This window comes from Oncorhynchus gorbuscha, linkage group LG02 (assembly GCF_021184085.1).
Source record: "Oncorhynchus gorbuscha isolate QuinsamMale2020 ecotype Even-year linkage group LG02, OgorEven_v1.0, whole genome shotgun sequence".
NCBI classification, from domain to species: Eukaryota; Metazoa; Chordata; class Actinopteri; order Salmoniformes; family Salmonidae; genus Oncorhynchus; species Oncorhynchus gorbuscha.
Genome location: NC_060174.1, coordinates 104,114,115 through 104,133,347, shown reverse-complemented (window position 1 = coordinate 104,133,347; position 19,233 = coordinate 104,114,115). Strand labels below are relative to the sequence as shown.

The window sequence follows — 19,233 nt, the reverse complement described above, 5'->3', positions numbered from 1 at the left end:
AAGTACAGCATGTTGGGAGTCTTGATATGATTGACATGTTCTTATGTGTGGGAGACAATGGTCTCTGATATACCTCATTGAAGGCTAGCCATTTCAGCTACCTTGCTTGTTAATTCTCCTCCTCACCCTCCTCTAAGCATCCTTTCCAAAGCAGAAGTATATTTTGTGCAGCTACAGCCGTACGAGTAGCACTCCCCAGCTACAGCCGTACGAGTAGCACTCCCCAGCTACAGCCGTACGAGTAGCACTCCACAGCTACAGCGGTACGAATAGCACTCCACAGCTACAGCGGTACGAGTAGCACTCCACAGCTACAGCCGTACGAGTAGGACTCCACAGCTACAGCCGTACGAGTAGCACTCCACAGCTACAGCCGTACGAGTAGCACTCCACAGCTACAGCCGTACGAGTAGCACTCCACAGCTACAGCCGTACGAGTAGCACTCCACAGCTACAGCCGTACGAGTAGCACTCCACAGCTACAGCCGTACGAGTAGCACTCCACAGCTACAGCCGTACGAGTAGCACTCCACAGCTACAGCCGTACGAGTAGCACTCCACAGCTACAGCCGTACGAGTAGCACTCTACAGCTACAGCCGTATGAGTAGCACTCTACAGCTACAGCCGTACGAGTAGCACTCTACAGCTACAGCCGTACGAGTAGTACTCCACAACTACAGTCGTACGAGTAGCACTCTACAGCTACAGCTGTGTTTAAGGAACAGAGTTCTTCTGGAATAGACATGGGAAGAGGGCTGAAGGTTGGCTGTGAGGCTGGATGGGCTTGTCACAATAGTCTGGCCAGAGTGGGTTTGAACTCAGTGGGTGGAGAAATCATTTCACCTTGGTTGGCTTGTCTCTGGGCTGACCCCGGCTCCCCCAGTAGCAGCTAAGCAGCAGAAAGCTATTCACACATTCAGGAGATAGAGGCCTACACTACGCTGCCCAAGGCTGAATGAGTCACAACTCAGGCCTAAAGATGCCTGCCTGCCTCTTCAACAGAGAGAAGGGAGAAAGGGAGAGAAGAGAGGGAAAGAAGAGAGGGAGAGCGATATAAGAGAGGAGAGGACAAAAATCAGAGCCAAACAGCAGAAATCAGCTCAATATACAGCAAGCAGATGTCCATGTGGAGAGAAAAAGGGAAGGAAGGATGTAGAGGAAGAGAAAGAGGGAGGAAAGGATGTAGAGGAAGAGAAAGAGGGAGGAAAGGATGTAGAGGAAGAGAAAGAGGGAGGAAAGGATGTAGAGGAAGAGAAAGGGGGAGGAAAGGATGTAGAGGAAGAGAAAGAGGGAGGAAAGGATGTAGAGGAAGAGAAAGAGGGAGGAAAGGATGTAGAGGAAGAGAAAGAGGGAGGAAGGGATGTAGAGGAAGTGAAAGAGGGAGGGAAGGATGTAGAGGAAGTGAAAGAGGGAGGGAAGGAAAAGGAGGAAGAGAAAGAGGGAGGGAAGGATGTAGAGGAAGTGAAAGAGGGAGGAAAGGAAAAAGAGGAAGTGAAAGAGTGAGGGAAGGATGTAGAGGAAGTGAAAGAGGGAGGGAAGGATGTAGAGGAAGTGAAAGAGGGAGGGAAGGATGTAGAGGTAGAGAAAGAGGGAGGGAAGGAAAAGGAGGAAGAGAAAGAGGGAGGGAAGGAAGTATAGGAAGTGAAAGAGGGAGGAAAAGAAAAGGAGGAAGTGAAAGAGGGAGGGAAGGATGTAGAGGAAGTGAAAGAGGGAGGGAAGGATGTAGAGGAAGTGAAAGAGGGAGGGAAGGATGTAGAGGAAGTGAAAGAGGGAGGGAAGGATGTAGAGGAAGAGAAAGAGGGAGGAAAAGGATGTAGAGGAAGAGAAAGAGGGAGGAAGGGATGTAGAGGAAGAGAAAGAGGGAGGAAAGGATGTAGAGGAAGTGAAAGAGGGAGGGAAGGAAAAGGAGGAAGTGAAAGAGGGAGGGAAGGAAAAGGAGGAAGTGAAAGAGGGAGGGAAGGAAAAGGAGGAAGAGAAAGAGGGAGGGAAGGATATAGAGGAAGAGAAAGAGGAAGGGAAGGATGTAGAGGAAGAGAAAGAGGGAGGGAAGGATGTAGAGGAAGTGAAAAAGGGAGGGAAGGAAAAGGAGGAAGAGAAAGAGGGAGGGAAGGAAAAGGAGGAAGAGAAAGATGGAGGGAAGGATGTAGAGGAAGTAAAAGAGGGAGGGAAGGAAAAGGAGGAAGAGAAAGAGGGAGGGAAGGAAAAGGAGGAAGAGAAAGAGGGAGGGAAGGAAAAGGAGGAAGAGAGGAATGTGGTGATCCAGTTCAAATAGAGTAGTTACAGTGTGCTGGTCTGACTACCATGACCCTGGCAGAGCAGCACAGACCACTGACAATACTGTGGATCTGAATGACAGAAGCCTTTGCAGACCGAGGGGTTCATATGGGGTGGGATGGACACATGAGTACTGGATACACCCAGAACAGTCTGCCACAGACATCTGGCATGGGGGGGGTGGGCAGACACCTCAGGCCGAGCAGCGTGGTTCCTTTTACTGCCCGTTGGTAGTATCTTCACCTGCATGTCAGTGTCTGTCTGTTGTTGGTACCATCAAGTCTGTCTGTTGCCTCCAGGTTATGCCCCTCTCTCTCTCGCTCTCTCTCTCTCTGTGTGTAGACATCACAATTCCCCGCTCTCCTCCTACCCATCTCTCTCTCTCTCCATGGTCTACCTATTGCACCACTATGTTACTGTACAGAGTCAAAAGCGATGAGTGGAACGTTTTTAAGTCCTGGGTGTGTTCTGTAGTTTTCATCACTCTTTCCTGGGCCTACGTGAACATGTGTATATGTGTGTGTGTGTGTGTGTGTGTGTGTGAGAGAGAGAGTCTTAATATTTTAGCTGCCTGTTCCTGTACTTCTTGTCGTCGTTGTCTGTTGGGGAGGAGAAACACAACATCAATAATAACACCACATGAATGTCTACACTACATGGATGTGTCCATGCGTGGGGCTGAACCCGGAGCCAGAAAAACTCATGGAAACTAACAAAAAAAATATGGCTAAGTCCAAAACCTAGCAGGTTTTTTTGCTAAATATGTACGTTCCGAGAGGTGGAAAGAGGAAGCAGAGGGGAAGAAAGGACTAAGGAAAGAATACATTTTCTAGAAGAAGAGAGGAGAGAGTTTAGGCTGAATAAAGAATGCAGAAAAAGAGGGGAAAGTAAGAAACAGTCCCTTTGGGAGATTTTTCCATTAAGCCCTAGAAGAGAAGCTATCCTTATAACTCTGTTGTCTCACCAAAGCCCTGTTACAGTCTCTATGGAAACCAAACAATCACATTCCTCTACAGGAAGCTCATTTTAGACACTGTGAGTTGTACCGTCTAAGTGGTTGCGGGAGATGTACTTGAGGGCCTCGTCCAATAGGATGACAGGAAATGATATCTTGAGGACCACGATCCACTGGCACCAGGTCAGAGGGATCACCTGGAAGATCAGCTAGATAGAGGTCATAGAAATAGAGGTCATAGAAAGAAAGAAAGAAAGAAAGAAAGAAAGAGAGAAAGAAAGAAAGAAAGAAAGAGAGAAAGAAAGAGAGAAAGAAAGAGAGAAAGAAAGAGAGAGAGAGAGAGAGAAAGAAAGAAAGAAAGAAAGAAAGAGAGAAAGAAAGAAAGAGAGAAAGAGAGAGAGAGAGAGAGAGAGAGAGAGAGAGAGAGAGAGAGAGAGAGAGAGAGAGAGAGAGAGAGAAAGAGAGAAAGAGAGAGGTCAGAGAGAGAAAGAAAGAGAGAGGGATACACAATAAATCATACTCTTGCCGACAGACAGAGACAGCCAACCCGATGGACAGAGACTGTATATGTACACACACACACACACACTGTACTCACAGGCAACGGCTCAACGTAGAGGATGAGGAAGTGGAGGGACATGGAGAGGAAGATTGCTCCCAGCAGCCAGAAGTTGACCCACGGAGGCATCCTGATCATGGACTGGTTCTCTGACAGACTAGGGTCCAGAGGAGGAGGAGTCACATTACAACAACTACTGATCCCAGACCTGGGCAGCAAAACATGGTCTACAGGACAAAGATTACAATACAGAGGAGGAGGAGTCACACTACAACAACTACTGATCCCAGACCTGGGCAGCGAAACATGGTCTACAGGACAAAGATTACACTACAGAGGAGGAGTCACATTACAACAACTACTGATCCCAGACCTGGGCAGCGAAACATGGTCTACAGGTCAAAGATTACACTACAGAGGAGGAGTCACATTACAACAACTACTGATCCCAGACCTGGGCAGCAAAACATGGTCTACAGGACAAAGATTACACTACAGAGGAGGGGTCACACTACAACAACTACTGATCCCAGACCTGGGCAGCGAAACATGGTCTACAGGACAAAGATTATACTACAGAGGAGGAGGGGTCACATTACAACAACTACTGATCCCAGACCTGGCAAAACATGGTCTACAGGACACTACAGATGTACCAGGCCTGATATTCTGGTCCCGTGTGGCCCAGTTGGTCGAGCATGGCACTAGCAACGTCAGGGTTCAATTCCAGGGATCACCCAGGTGTAAAAATGAACGCACGCACTAACTGTCACTTTGAGTAATAGTATCACTAACTGTCACTTTGAGTAATAGTATCACTAACTGTCACTTTGAGTAATAGTATCATTAACTGTCACTTTGAGTAATAGTATCACTAACTGTCACTTTGAGTAATAGTATCATTAACTGTCACTTTGAGTAATAGTATCACTAACTGTCACTTTGAGTAATAGTATCTGCTAAATGGCAAATATTAAATAATAAATGAATAATATTACTTTAGTTAGAAGAGCAACACATGAATGGATTGTTAAGAACAAATTCTTATTTTCAATGACGGCCTAGGAACAGTGGGTTAACTGGTCTAGGAACAGTGGGTTAACTGCCTGGGTTCTGGGGAACAGTTAACTGCCTGTTCAGGGGCAGAACGACAGATTTGTACCTTGTCAGCTCGGGGGTTTGAGCTTGCAACCTTCCGGTTGCTAGTCCAACGCTCTAACCACTAGGCTACCCTGCCGCCTCTACACTCTAACCACTAGGCTACCTGCCGCCCCTACACTCTAACCACTAGGCTACCTACCTCCTCTACACTCTAACCACTAGGCTACCTGCCGCCCCTACACTCTAACCACTAGTCTACCTGCCGCCCCTACACTCTAACCACTAGGCTACCTGCCGCCCCTACACTCTAACCACTAGTCTACCTACCTCCTCTACACTCTAACCACTAGTCTACCTACCTCCTCTACACTCTAACCACTAGGCTACCTGCCTCCTCTACACTCTAACCACTAGGCTACCTGCCTCCTCTACACTCTAACCACTAGGTTACCTGCCTCCTCTACACTCTAACCACTAGGCTACCTACCTCCTCTACACTCTAACCACTAGGCTACCTACCTCCTCTACACTCTAACCACTAGGCTACCTACCTCCTCTACACTCTAACCACTAGGCTACCTGCCTCCTCTACACTCTAACCACTAGGCTACCTGCCTCCTCTACACTCTAACCACTAGGCTACCTACCTCCTCTACACTCTAACCACTAGGCTACCTGCCTCCTCTACACTCTAACCACTAGGCTACCTGCCTCCTCTACACTCTAACCACTAGGCTACCTGCCTCCTCTACACTCTAACCACTAGGCTACCTACCTCCTCTACACTCTAACCACTAGGCTACCTGCCTCCTCTACACTCTAACCACTAGGCTACCTACCTCCTCTACACTCTAACCACTAGGCTACCTACCTCCTCTACACTCTAACCACTAGGCTACCTACCTCCTCTACACTCTAACCACTAGGCTACCTGCCTCCTCTACACTCTAACCACTAGGCTACCTACCTCCTCTACACTCTAACCACTAGGCTACCTACCTCCTCTACACTCTAACCACTAAAATGTAAATAGTTATTCTGTACTTTAACCCAAACGTCTCTTCCATGAACGTGTTCCTTCCTCATCTGTTACTATGGTGATATTCGTCATACATCACATGGATGGAGTTCAAACTGAATGAAAACAGGCTTCCCGATCCAACGGCAACTTAATGTGCTCCATTGGTCAATTATACAGTGTCTCGTTTTGGCTTGGAGAAATGAACCACAATTTACTTCTTTTTTTTACTGACCCTAGAACTATTAATAATAATATTTCCTTCCCAAAGAAATGTTTCCCACTCATGAGAGAGAGAGAGAGATTAGGCCTATGGGTTTGTGGGTAGCTTCTGACAGGGCTACTCCATAGGAAACCCTGGCAGAAAGAGTCAGACTTTTCCCTCCCTCCCTCCATCACAAAACACCACGATGACGTCTCTCCATGTTCGAGATGTGGAAATAGGCCTGATGCCTTCCAACTACCCAGAAATAACATGCTGACGCTGTGGGAAAACAGTCATAACCATAGTAACATGGATGTGACTGTAGGCTATGCTATCATTAAAGCAAATAGAATGAACTGTACTTATAAAAGGCTTATAAAGTTGTTGTCGGAAGTTTACCTACACTTAGGTTGGAGTCATTTAAAACTCGTTTCTCAGTTTGTTAACAATAAATTTGTGGAGTGGTTTAAAAACGAGTTTAAATGACTCCAACCTAAGTGTAGGTAAACTTCCGACATCAACTGTACATACAATCATATAGCGATGTTCCCTCTAAGTAGGAGAGGCTGCTGATTGACCTGTTGAGGGAGTTGAACATCTCTATGGTGACCAGCACGGAGAGGGCCATGGTGGTGGGGAAACGAGACTCAAACACCTCACAGTCGATGCCCTGGAACATGAGGTTGTCCTCCGAGCACTGCATAAAGTGCCTCTGTGTGGAGAGAGAGGACAAAGGTGACCGGGGTTCACAGCACATAGACAACAGAAACATACATGATAGTAGAATGGGCTTTGTGCTGCACCATTCAAATTCATTCTCTTCAATTCTATATTTTTACAAATATATATATTTTTTACCTTTATTTTAACTAGGCAAGTCAGTTAAGAAGAAATTCGTATTTTCAATGACAGCCTAGGAACAGTGGGTTAACTGGTCTAGGAACAGTGGGTTAACTGGTCTAGGAACAGTGGGTTAACTGGTCTAGGAACAGTGGGTTAACTGCCTGTTCAGGGGCAGAACGACAGATTTGTACCTTGTCAGCTCTGGGATTTGAACTTGCAACCTTCCGGTTCCAAGTCCAACACTCTAACCACTAGGCTACCTACCGCCTCTACACTCTAACCACTAGGCTACCCTCTGCCGCCCCTACACTCTAACCACTAGGCTACCTAACGCCCCTACACTCTAACCACTAGGCTACCTGCCACCCCTACACTCTAACCACTAGGCTACCTGCCTCCTCTACACTCTAACCACTAGACTACCTACCTCCTCTACACTCTAACCACTAGACTACCTGCCTCCTCTACACTCTAACCACTAGGCTACCTACCGCCTCTACACTCTAACCACTAGGCTACCTACCGCCCCTACACTCTAACCACTAGGCTACCTACCGCCCCTCCACTCTAACCACTAGGCTACCTACCGCCCCTACACTCTAACCACAAGGCTACCCTGCCACCCCATATACAGTGCATTCGGATAGTATTCAGACCTCTTGATCCCCCCCCACACACATTTTGTCATCCTAAAATGGATTCAATTAAAACATGTTCCTCATCAATATCCCATAATGACAAAGCGAAAATAGGTTTTTAGAAATGCTTAACCTTATTTACACAAGTATTCAGACCCTTTGCTATGAAACTCGAAATTGAGCTCAGGTGCATCCTGTTTCCATTGATCATCCTTGAGATGTTTCTACAACTCGGAGTCCTCCTGTGGTAAAATGTAATTGACTGGACATGATTTGGAAAGGCAACACACCAGTCTATACAAGGTCCCACAGTTAACAGTGCATGTCAGAGCAAAAAAACAAGCCATGAGGTCGAAGGAATTGTCCGTAGAGCACCGAGACAGGATTGTCGAGGCACAGATCTGGGGAAGCTGGCCTCCTGGCCAAGAATCTGATGGTCACTCAATGAGCGCTCGAGTACCTCAGTGGAGATGGGAGAACCTTCCAGAAGGACAACCATCTCTGCAGCATTCCACCAATTTAGGCCTTTATGGTAGTGGCCAGACAGAAGCCACTCCTCAGTAAAAGGCACATGACAGCCCACTTGGAGTTTGCCGAAAGGCACCTGAAGGACTCTCAGATTATGAGAAACAAGATTCTCAGGTTTGATGAAACCAAGATTGAAGTCTTTGGCCTGCTCCAGAGTGCTAAGGACCTCAGACTGGGGCGAAGGTTCACCTTCCAACAGGACAACGACCCTAAGCACACAGCCAAGACAACACAGGAGTGGCTTCTAGACAAGTATATGAATGTCTTTGAGTGGCCCATCTCAAAACATCAGTCAGGAAGTTAAAGCTTGTTCACAAATGGGTCTTCCAAATGGACAATGACCCCAAGCACACTTCTAAAGTTGTGGCAAAATGGCTTAAGGACAACAAAGTCAAGGTATTGTAGTGGTCATAACAAAGCCCTGACCTCAGTCCTATAGAAAATGTCTGGGCAGAACTGATAAGGTGTGTGCAAGGAAGGAGGCCTACAAACCTGACTCAGTTACACCAGAGCCCAGACTTGAACCCGATCGAACATCTCTGGAGAGACCTGAAAATAGCTGTGCAGCGACATTCTCCACCCAACCTGACAGAGCTTGAGAGGATCTGCAGAGAAGAATGGGAGAAACTCCCCAAATACAGATGTGCCAAGCTTGTTGCGTCATACCCAAGAAAACTCAAGCCTGTAATCGCTGCCAAAGCTGCTTCAAAGTACCGAGTAAAGGTTCTGAATAATTATGTAAATGTGATATTTCTGTGGATTTTTTTATATATATATTTTTTAAACATTTGCTAAAATTTCTTCAAAACCTGTTTTTGCTTTGTCATTATGGAGTATTGTGTGTAGATTGAGGGGGGGGGGCAATGTAATATATTTTAGAATAAGGCTTTAATTGAACAAAATGTGGAAAAAGTCAAGGAGTCTGAATACTTTTCAGATGCACTGTAGATACATGAATTATACTCTTGAGTATTATTCCAAAGCTTCATACATGGTTTTAGATGAACTTGACTGACTTCCCACAAGTAAATGATCAGAACATTCTGAGAACATAGTGTGTGTGAATGTGTGCTGTGTCCACAGGAAGTGACCTAACCCCCCTGAGACAGGCTGTGTTGGGTCCCAGCTCAGATCGGAGACCCTTGGACTCAGTTCCTCTCCTCCTCCTCCTCCTCCCCTGTTCTTCCTGTTTCTCTAGCATTCTTCTTCCTGTTTCTCTGACATTCTGCTTCCTGTTTCTCTGACATTCTTCTTCCTGTTTCTCTAACATTCTGCTTCCTGTTTCTCTAGCATTCTTCTTCCTGTTTCTCTGACATTCTTCTTCCTGTTTCTCTAACATTCTGCTTCCTGTTTCTCTGACATTCTTCTTCCTGTTTCTCTGACATTCTGCTTCCTGTTTCTCTGACATTCTGCTTCCTGTTTCTCTGACATTCTGCTTCCTGTTTCTCTGACATTCTGCTTCCTGTTTCTCTAACATTCTTCTTCCTGTTTCTCTAACATTCTTCTTCCTGTTTCTCTAACATTCTGCTTCCTGTTTCTCTAACATTCTGCTTCCTGTTTCTCTAACATTCTGCTTCCTGTTTCTCTAACATTCTTCTTCCTGTTTCTCTAACATTCTTCTTCCTGTTTCTCTAACATTCTGCTTCCTGTTTCTCTAACATTCTGCTTCCTGTTTCTCTAACATTCTGCTTCCTGTTTCTCTAACATTCTGCTTCCTGTTTCTCTGACATTCTTCTTCCTTCTCTCAGACCACATGTCCCATTCTCCTCCAATTCTATTGCTCTGTTTGTATGACCCCTAGAGACCGTCGTCATGGCAAACAGCTGATGGGGTGACCTGGGGCTGACCATAAGAACAGCCAAATCCAGTCCAGATCAGTCCTACGTGATAAAGCACTATGGTCTGAAAACACACACACACGAGATTCAAAAGTGCCTTTCCACCAGAACTTTTCCAGGGGCAGCAGAGATAAAGGGTGGACTGTACAGTAACTCAGAGAGCCATGACCTCATGGGACTCTTCCATATCAATTAACTCAAACTATCAGTAAAATCAGATTTAAAACAACAACAACAGAAACGGTATAATACGGACCGTGAAGAGAGACAATCACTCACTCACTCACACACACACACACACACACACACACACACACACACACACACACACACACACACACACACACACACACACACACACACACACACACACACACACACACACACACACACACACACACACACACACACACACACACACACATATATAGTTACTTTGTAATAGAGTTATAATGTAATAATGACTTTATAATGTTATGTTTTTATGTATGTAGGCTGTTGTTTTGTTGCGATGTCATTGTTTTAACCCTGTTTGGACCTTAGGAAGACTAATGGGGATCCTAATACATATTCAATACTAGGTCTTACTGTACTCATTAGGACACACTGTAGCGAACCAGTTTCTTATTGGACAGTCCCTCCCTGTTTCAGTCTGTTTTCTTCCACTTGGTGTCTAATGAATAAGGCCCTAATGTAATGGTGTGTTTGTTTCCACTCACCAGCTGGTAGAAGGACACGTGAGGACCTTCATCATCAAACAAGTACCACCAGGTGGCAGCACCCACCGTGCCCAGACCAACATACCCTGCAAGGACACAGAGTCAGACTGAGACCCAGCAACAGTGAGATCCAAGTCCATCATGATTTAATCCCCAATGTAATGGATAATCTTTAAGTAGCTAGCATGAAACTTATGATTATAGCTCACAAGACATTACGGATACAAAAGAGTCTGAATGAGCTGCCGATGGGTAACTTCCTGTTGTATTCTAACCAGTGTCCAGTAGACCAGACAGTGTCTCACCTCCGATGGCCAGGTATCTGAAGAACAGCCACCCAGAGATGAGGGGCTCCTTGGGGTTGCGGGGCGGCTTGTCCATGATGTCCAGGTCTGGGGGATTGAAGCCCAGGGCAGTCGCAGGGAGACCATCTGTCACCAGGTTGACCCACAGCAACTGGACCGGGATCAGAGCCTCAGGAAGACCCAAGATGGCCGTCAAGAAGATGCTTCCAGACAGCGGGGGGGGACAGACAGACACATCAGAAAGACAAGACCAGAGTCAGTATTCCTGAGAACTCTGGTTAGGAGACTGGACAACGTATGTGTGTCTGTCTGATGTGGTGGGCTTGCATTACTATCGTCATGTACACTAGAAATCCCCCAGACCCAACAAGGAGAGTAAAACAAGGACATTTCCCAGGTCCTCACGAGGACAAACGGCCATTTTAGGGGCTAGGTTCAGGGTAAAATGTTAATTTAATTTTATTTAACGAGGCAAGTCAGTTAAGAACAAATTCTTATTTACAATGACGGCCTACCGAAAGGCCTCCTACGGGGACGGGGGCCTGGGATAATTCCAAAACATAAATAAATACAATATAAATATAGGACAAAAAAACACACATCGCAACAAGAGACAACACTGCATGGTTAATGTTAGGGGAAATAGCATTTTGAATGGAAATCAATTTTAGGTCCCCACAAGGATAGTAAAACATACGCTCTGAGTGTGTGTGTGTGTGTGTGTGTGTGTGTGTGTGTGTGTGTGTGTGTGTGTGTGTGTGTGTGTGTGTGTGTGTGTGTGTGTGTGTGTGTGTGTGTGTGTGTGTGTGTGTGTGTGTGTGTGTGTGTGTGTGTGCAGTGCATTCGTCAGTGCTCACCAGACGACCTCTCCCACGTTGGAAGAGATGAGGTATCGTATGAACTGCTTCATGTTGTTGTAGATGGCCCTGCCCTCCTCCACAGCCGCCACGATGGTAGAGAAGTTATCGTCAGACAGAACCATCTCAGATGCTGACTTCGCCACAGCTGTGCCCGAGCCCATGGCAATGCCAATCTCTGCCTTCTTCAGGGCTGGCGCATCGTTCACCCCATCACCAGTCTGTGGAGAGAAGGAGGAATATTGAATCATTTCTTTATTTAATAGGGTTAGACTCTTATGGGTTAATAAGATGTTATACAGACATGAGATGGGAAAGTTGACCTATCACAGAACTCTTTCATTGTCAAGGCAAGTCAGAATTCGCTCGAACATATCTATTAATTAATTTATTAATTTGCACACCAATGAAACAAGATCAATATTAATCTAGATCAATTCAGGATTATAATAAAATAAAGTCCATATTAATCTAGATCAATTCAGGATTATAAATGAAACGAGGTCAATATTAATCTAGATCAATTCAGGATTATAATGAAATAAGGTCAATATTAATCTAGATCAAGTCAGGATTATAATGAAATGAGGAGCTGTGTGTCAACCCTCTTCTCACCATGGCAGTGATCTCATCAAACGACTGCAGGAAGCCCACAATCTTAGACTTGTGGGCAGGCTCCACGCGGGCAAAGCACCGTGCCCGTTTCACAGCATCTCTCTGGGAGTCTATGGGCAGGTCATCAAACTCTCGGCCCGTGTAGGCCTTGCCCAGTACATCCTCATCCTCGCCGAAGATACCGATGCGTCGGCAGATGGCCACGGCCGTGCCCTTGTTGTCCCCGGTGATCATGATAACACGGATGCCCGCCTCGGCGCACAGCTGGATGGAACCAATCACCTCCTTCCTGGGCGGGTCCAGCATACCCACACAGCCAACGAACGTTAGGCCCGTCTGGGGAGAGAGGTAGAGAGAGAGACAGAGGAGGACGAGGAGGAGCGAGAGACAGAGGAGGACGAGGAGGAGCGAGAGACAGAGGAGGACGAGGAGGAGCGAGAGACAGAGGAGGACGAGGAGGAGCGAGAGACAGAGGAGGACGAGGAGGAGCGAGAGACAGAGGAGGACGAGGAGGAGCGAGAGACAGAGGAGGACGAGGAGGAGCGAGAGACAGAGGAGGACGAGGAGGAGCGAGAGACAGAGGAGGACGAGGAGGAGCGAGAGACAGAGGAGGACGAGGAGGAGCGAGAGACAGAGGAGGACGAGGAGGAGCGAGAGACAGAGGAGGACGAGGAGGAGCGAGAGACAGAGGAGGACGAGGAGGAGCGAGAGACAGAGGAGGACGAGGAGGAGCGAGAGACAGAGGAGGACGAGGAGGAGCGAGAGACAGAGGAGGATGAGGAGGAGCGAGAGACAGAGGAGGACGAGGAGGAGCGAGAGACAGAGGAGGACGAGGAGGAGCGAGAGACAGAGGAGGACGAGGAGGAGCGAGAGAGCGAGAGCGGAGGAGGGAAGGGTAGAGGGGAAAGACAGTAGAATGAACCAATAAGCACAAGATGGATAAAAGTCAAACAACCAGTCAAGCATTGAAATACAACCTGGATGTAGCGAAGGATCGATGACAGGCGTCACCGTAGAACTAAACCATTTCAATTATGATGATCGTTATCAATTCTTTCAATGTGGATGGTCTTTCCCAACAGGAACCAGTTCAACTTTTTTTTAAAAACACAACAACATTCTTCGCTTTTTTTAGTGAGTAATCTCCTTGCCTAGTCTGCCCACGAGTCTGGCATTCACCCAGCTTCTTGTTCGTCTCTGACTGACCTCATACTCAGCAAACTTGGTGGAGTTCTCCAGATCCATGTCCTGTTGTCTAGGTGGCGAGTCCCGCGTGGCCATGCCCAGGCATCTCAGCGTGTCCCTGCCCGTGCCCCAGTCCCTGATCAGGGAGGTGAGCTGCTCTTTCAGGGGCATGGTCAGCGCCACCTTCCCTGTGCCAACACGCAGGTACTGGCAACGCTCCATCACACTCTCTGGGGCACCCTGTGGGAGTGGAGGGGTGGGCGGGATATAGGTATATATTTAGTGTCTGTATGTGTGTGTGTGTGTCTGTGTTAGAGGGGTCAAAAGGTCACAAAGGACATCCAAGCTCCTCTCCCACTCTGGCTTATAGAGAAAATGCATAGAGTCGCTGTCTGTCTGTCTGTCTGTCTGTCTGTCTGTCTGTCTGTCTGTCTGTCTGTCTGTCTGTCTGTCTGTCTGTCTGTCTGTCTGTCTGTCTGTGTGTGTGTGTGTCTGTATGAACATCTTGCACCCAGAGCCTGTTTTGTTGGTGGGGGTACAGTACACAGACATGGACTTGCGGTCCCGAGAGAACTCCAGAGTAAACTCTTTCTTCATCAGCTGTCTGATCACCTGGTAGGAGAAAGAAAGAGGGAGGTGAGAGAGAGGGGCAGATGAGATGGAGGGCGAGAGAGAGGGGCGGGTGAGATGGAGGGCGAGAGAGAGGGGCGGGTGAGATGGAGGGCGAGAGAGAGGGGCAGATGAGATGGAGGGCGAGAGAGCGGGGCAGATGAGATGGAGGGCGAGAGAGAGGGGCAGATGAGATGGAGGGTGAGAGAGAGGGGCAGATTAGATGGAGGTGTCTGAGGGGCAGATGAGATGGAGGGCGAGAGAGAGGGGCAGATGAGATGGAAGAGGGGCAGATGAGATGGAGGGCGAGAGAGAGGGGCAGATGAGATGGAGGGCGAGAGAGCGGGGCAGATGAGATGGAGGGCGAGAGAGCGGGGCAGATGAGATGGAGGGCGAGAGAGAGGGGCAGATGAGATGGAGGGCGAGAGAGAGGGGCAGATGAGATGGAGGGCGAGAGAGAGGGGCAGATGAGATGGAGGGCGAGAGAGAGAGGGGCAGATGAGGGGCAGATGAGATGGAGGGCGAGAGAGAGGGGCAGATGAGATGGAGGGCAGAGAGATGGAGGGCAGATGAGATGGAGGGCGAGAGAGAGGGGCAGATGAGATGGAGGGCGAGAGAGCGGGTGGGCACCTGTGAGGGACGGGGGGGCTTGACTCTGGCTTGGCTGTGTTGTTGTTGTTGTGATAAAGGGGGCTCTTATGGGCCAGGTGGGAGACAGAGTGGGAGGTGTCTCTGGCTGCTGACACCTAATGGATAGGGCTCAATAAGAGGGTCCGGGGGAGGGAGTCTTGGCTGGGCTGCAGACACATGAGCTGCGGTTCAGTATGACAGAATGGCGTGCAGCGTTGAATTCAACGGAAAACAGTACTGCACTGAACGACCCGTTGAAACACTTGATTATGGAGGCATATGGTGTGGCTGTACGAGTTTTGCAATTTCAGACAGTCACACCCACATGGATCAGGCCACACCCACATGGATCAGGCCACACCCACAGGGATCAGGCCACACCCACATGGACCAGGCCACACCCACGTGGACCAGGCCACACCCACATGGACCAGGCCACACCCACACGGACCAGGCCACACCCATATGGACCAGGCCACACCAACATGGGTCAGGCCACACCCACATGGATCAGGCCACACCCACATGGACAAGGCCACACCCACATGGATCAGGCCACACCCATCAAACAGGAGCACATGTACCACAAAGGCTGTTGAAGAACGGTGTACACCATTTTGGGGGGAAACGTCACGCAATGTAGCCAACTGAACCTACCCATAAAGGATGAGACCCACAAACACCATGTCTACTCTTGACTGGGAGGTTTGACTGTGTTGTTGTGATGGAGGGAAGGGTCTATCAGACCAGGTGGGGGACTAGGACTGGGAGGTTGGACTGTGTTGTTGTGATGGAGGGAGGGGTCTATCAGACCAGGTGGGGGACGAGGACTGGGAGGTTGGACTGTGTTGTTGAGATGGAGGGAGGGGTCTATCAGACCAGGTGGGGGACGAGGACTGGGAGGTTGGACTGTGTTGTTGTGATGGAGGGAGGGGTCTATCAGACCAGGTGGGGGACTAGGACTGGGAGGTTGGACTGTGTTGTTGAGATGGAGGGAGGGGTCTATCAGACCAGGTGGGGGACGAGGACTGGGAGGTTGGACTGTGTTGTTGTGATGGAGGGAGGGGTCTATCAGACCAGGTGGGGGACTAGGACTGGGAGGTTGGACTGTGTTGTTGTGATGGAGGGAGGGGTCTATCAGACCAGGTGGGGGACGAGGACTGGGAGGTTGGACTGTGTTGTTGAGATGGAGGGAGGGGTCTATCAGACCAGGTGGGGGGACTAGGACTGGGAGGTTGGACTGTGTTGTTGTGATGGAGGGAGGGGTCTATCAGACCAGGTGGGGGACGAGGACTGGGAGGTTGGACTGTGTTGTTGTGATGGAGGGAGGGGTCTATCAGACCAGGTGGGGGACGAGGACTAGGAGGTTTGTTGTTGACACCTGGGGTATAATCACTATTCTACACCGTAGCTAACTGCCTCGCAATGGAAAACAATTTGCAGCAAATTAAGGCAGTTCCCTGTTTGGTTCGTAATGAAAACACCCTGATGGTACTCTAACATCCTGTCTGAACAGTCAGCCAATGGCACCAGCCAACAGTCAGCCAATGGCATGTGAGCCAGACAGGACCCTCTGTCTGTGAAGCTCCAGTGACAACAGATGATTCAGCGATAAAGGTCCTCTGATGTTACAGAGGATCCTGATGTAACAGTATAACTTTAGACCGTCCCCTCGCCCATACCCGGGCGCGAACCAGGGACCCTCTGCACACATCAACAACAGTCATCCAGGAAGCATCGTTACCCATCTCTCCACAAAAGCCGCAGCCCTAGCAGAGCAAAGGAGGAACTACTACTTCAAGGTCTCAGAGCAAGTGACGTCACCGATTGAAGCGCTATTTAGCGCGAACCACCGCTAACTAGCTTGCCGTTTCACATCCGTTACACTGAGACCACTTAGGCTTTACAAAAGTAGCCCAATTATTGGCAAAAGAGCTGATCCGATTGGTCAAAAGACCAATTAGTTCAGAAAAATAAATATCAGAATTAGGCTGCCTGTGTAAACACACCCTTGATAAAAGGTACAACTCAACTTGGCTTTAATTAAGCTTGTAGTTACCAGGGAACACAGCCCTGCTTTCACACCAAATAACAACTGCTATAAATACATGAGAATATAGCATGTTAGTCTAAATAGCAAGGATCTTAAATGGCTGTATAGTGTAGTGGCTTCTGATAGAGCATTAACAGTAGGGGTCACCCGGGCTCCAGTTACACAGCTACGTGAGTTATCAGGCTGGTAATCAGGTAGAAACAATATCATCCACTGCTCCTCACCCAGCGTCTCCATCTCCCTGTTTCCCATTCCCTTCCCTTCATCCCTACCTTCTCCTCTCCCCTCCCACAGCCTCCCTCCCTTCTCTCTCTCTCCCCCTCCCTCCATCCCTACCTTCTCCTCTCCCGCTCCCACCCTTCCCCCACAGCCTCCCTCCCAACATCCCTTCTCCCCAGCCTCCCAGCCTCCCAGCCTCCCAGCCTCCCTCCCTCCCTCCCTCCCTCCTCCCTCCCTCCCTCCCTCCCTCCCTCCCTCCCTCCCTCCCCCTCCCTCCCTCCCTCCCTCCCTCCCTCCCTCTCCCCCTCCATCCCTTCTCTCTCTCCCCCTCCATCCCTTCTCTCCCCCTCCCTTTCTCCCTTCTCTCTCCCCCTCCCTCTCTCCCTTCCCTCTCTCCCCCTCCCTCATCCCTACCTTCTCCTCTCCCCTCCCACCCTTCCCCCACAGCCTCCCTCCCAACATCCCTTCTCCCTAGCCTCCCTCCCTTCTCTCTCTCTCTCTCTCCCCCTCCCTCCATCCCTACCTTCTCCCGTCCCCCTCCCACCCTTCCCCCACAGCCTCCCTCCCAACATCCCTTCTCCCTAGCCTCCCTCCCTTCTCTCTCTCTCTCTCCCCCTCCCTCCACCCCTACCTTCTCCTCTCCCCTCCCTCCGATCCTCCCTCCCAGCTCAGACAGTTATGTCCTGGAGACATGATGCCAGGGGACTCAGACACTTGACAGATGTCCTCACAGAAAGACAGCCACTGAGCCAAAATTCCTCTTCGTCCCACATCACAAAAACAAAAGACGTGGAACATAAGTACAAGTGGATCTAGTGACGGCAGAACATAGTTACACACACTTTCACCTCAAAAATCCTTCACCGTCAACTAGTGCATTAGTATGAAACCTCTTCCTTTTCCCCCGGGTTGAAAGCCCTAACAGAGAGCTGGAAAGTTTAGCTAACCTCTTCATAAACCCCCGGCTTGTCTAAATATTATCCTCTCTAGCCTCTGAGGACAGGACTTGTGACAGGGTTTTTTTTTCTTCTCATTGTGGGACTGTTGGGGATATAAATGGAGTGCAGTGGAAAAAGTTGAAAACGCAGGTCATCGACAAGAACACAGGGAGTTAGTCTCTCTCTCTCTCGTGTCTTCCTGTCACAGTGTCATTGACAAGAACACAGGGAGTTAGTCTTTCTCTCTCTTGTGTCTTCCTGTCACAGTGTCATTGACAAGAACACAGGGAGTTAGTCTCTCTCTCTCGTGTCTTCCTGTCACAGTGTCATTGGTCAGAGAGAAGGAAAGACGCACCACTTCTCATTGGATGGGGGGGCTTGTTAAGCTGTTAAGGAGCCTCTTGGACCTAGACTTGGAGCTCCGGTACCGCTTGCCGTGTGGTAGCAGAGACAACAGCCTATTACTAGACTTGGTGCTCCGGTACCGCTTGCCGTGTGGTAGCAGAGAGAACAGCCTATTACTAGACTTGGTGCTCCGGTACCGCTTGCCGTGCGGTAGCAGAGAGAACAGCCTATTACTAGACTTGGTGCTCCGGTACCGCTTGCCGTGCGGTAGCAAAGAGAGTCTGACCATTTTTTTGCGGGGCCTTCCTCTTTATCTATGTGGAAGCAGCAGCACTCTCCATGGTCCATGTCAAACTTCCCCTCTGGGACAATAGAGTGTATCTTTAGGGTGTATCACTTGATGACAACATACACCATTAAATAGTGTTCATGAATATGCAAGCAGTATGTTGTATGTCTGATACACCCTAAACATCCATGGACAGATACGTTCCATCCCCTCAGTGTTTCCCCCTAGTTGCTTACTGAGTTGCAGGCGCCGGCGCGCTCCACCTTGCTGAGGCCTGACAAGTCAGACTTGAACACATTCATCTTCTCCACCAGGGTAGTGAGGGCCGTCTCTGTCGCCTCACCCACCTTCTCATACACTCCTTTGACCTGGGACAGGATAGAGGAGAGGGAAGTCGAAAGCTTTGAAACACACCGTCATTCAGAAAGACAGAGACAAAAACAAACAACCCATATTTATGTTTATTTATTTTTCCCTTTTGTACTTTAACTATTTGCACATAATATGAC

At 48.8% G+C, this 19,233-nt stretch overlaps 1 protein-coding gene across 1 annotated transcript in view; it reads right to left on the bottom strand.

The window, feature by feature from the left end:
- Positions 1 to 2,138: 2,138 nt before the first annotated feature.
- atp2a3 (ATPase sarcoplasmic/endoplasmic reticulum Ca2+ transporting 3) overlaps positions 2,139 to 19,233 on the bottom strand; it is a 107,439-nt gene continuing 90,344 nt past the window's right edge. The window contains exons 13-23 of the mRNA XM_046329771.1: positions 18,961 to 19,092; positions 14,138 to 14,253; positions 13,663 to 13,885; positions 12,457 to 12,792; positions 11,842 to 12,062; positions 10,985 to 11,187; positions 10,680 to 10,765; positions 6,692 to 6,825; positions 3,829 to 3,946; positions 3,322 to 3,439; positions 2,139 to 2,874 (exon numbers count right to left, since the gene is read on the bottom strand). Of these exons, the coding sequence (XP_046185727.1) occupies positions 2,831 to 2,874; positions 3,322 to 3,439; positions 3,829 to 3,946; positions 6,692 to 6,825; positions 10,680 to 10,765; positions 10,985 to 11,187; positions 11,842 to 12,062; positions 12,457 to 12,792; positions 13,663 to 13,885; positions 14,138 to 14,253; positions 18,961 to 19,092 (1,731 nt within the window). The 3' untranslated portion in view covers positions 2,139 to 2,830. The remainder of the gene's footprint in view (positions 2,875 to 3,321; positions 3,440 to 3,828; positions 3,947 to 6,691; positions 6,826 to 10,679; positions 10,766 to 10,984; positions 11,188 to 11,841; positions 12,063 to 12,456; positions 12,793 to 13,662; positions 13,886 to 14,137; positions 14,254 to 18,960; positions 19,093 to 19,233) is intronic.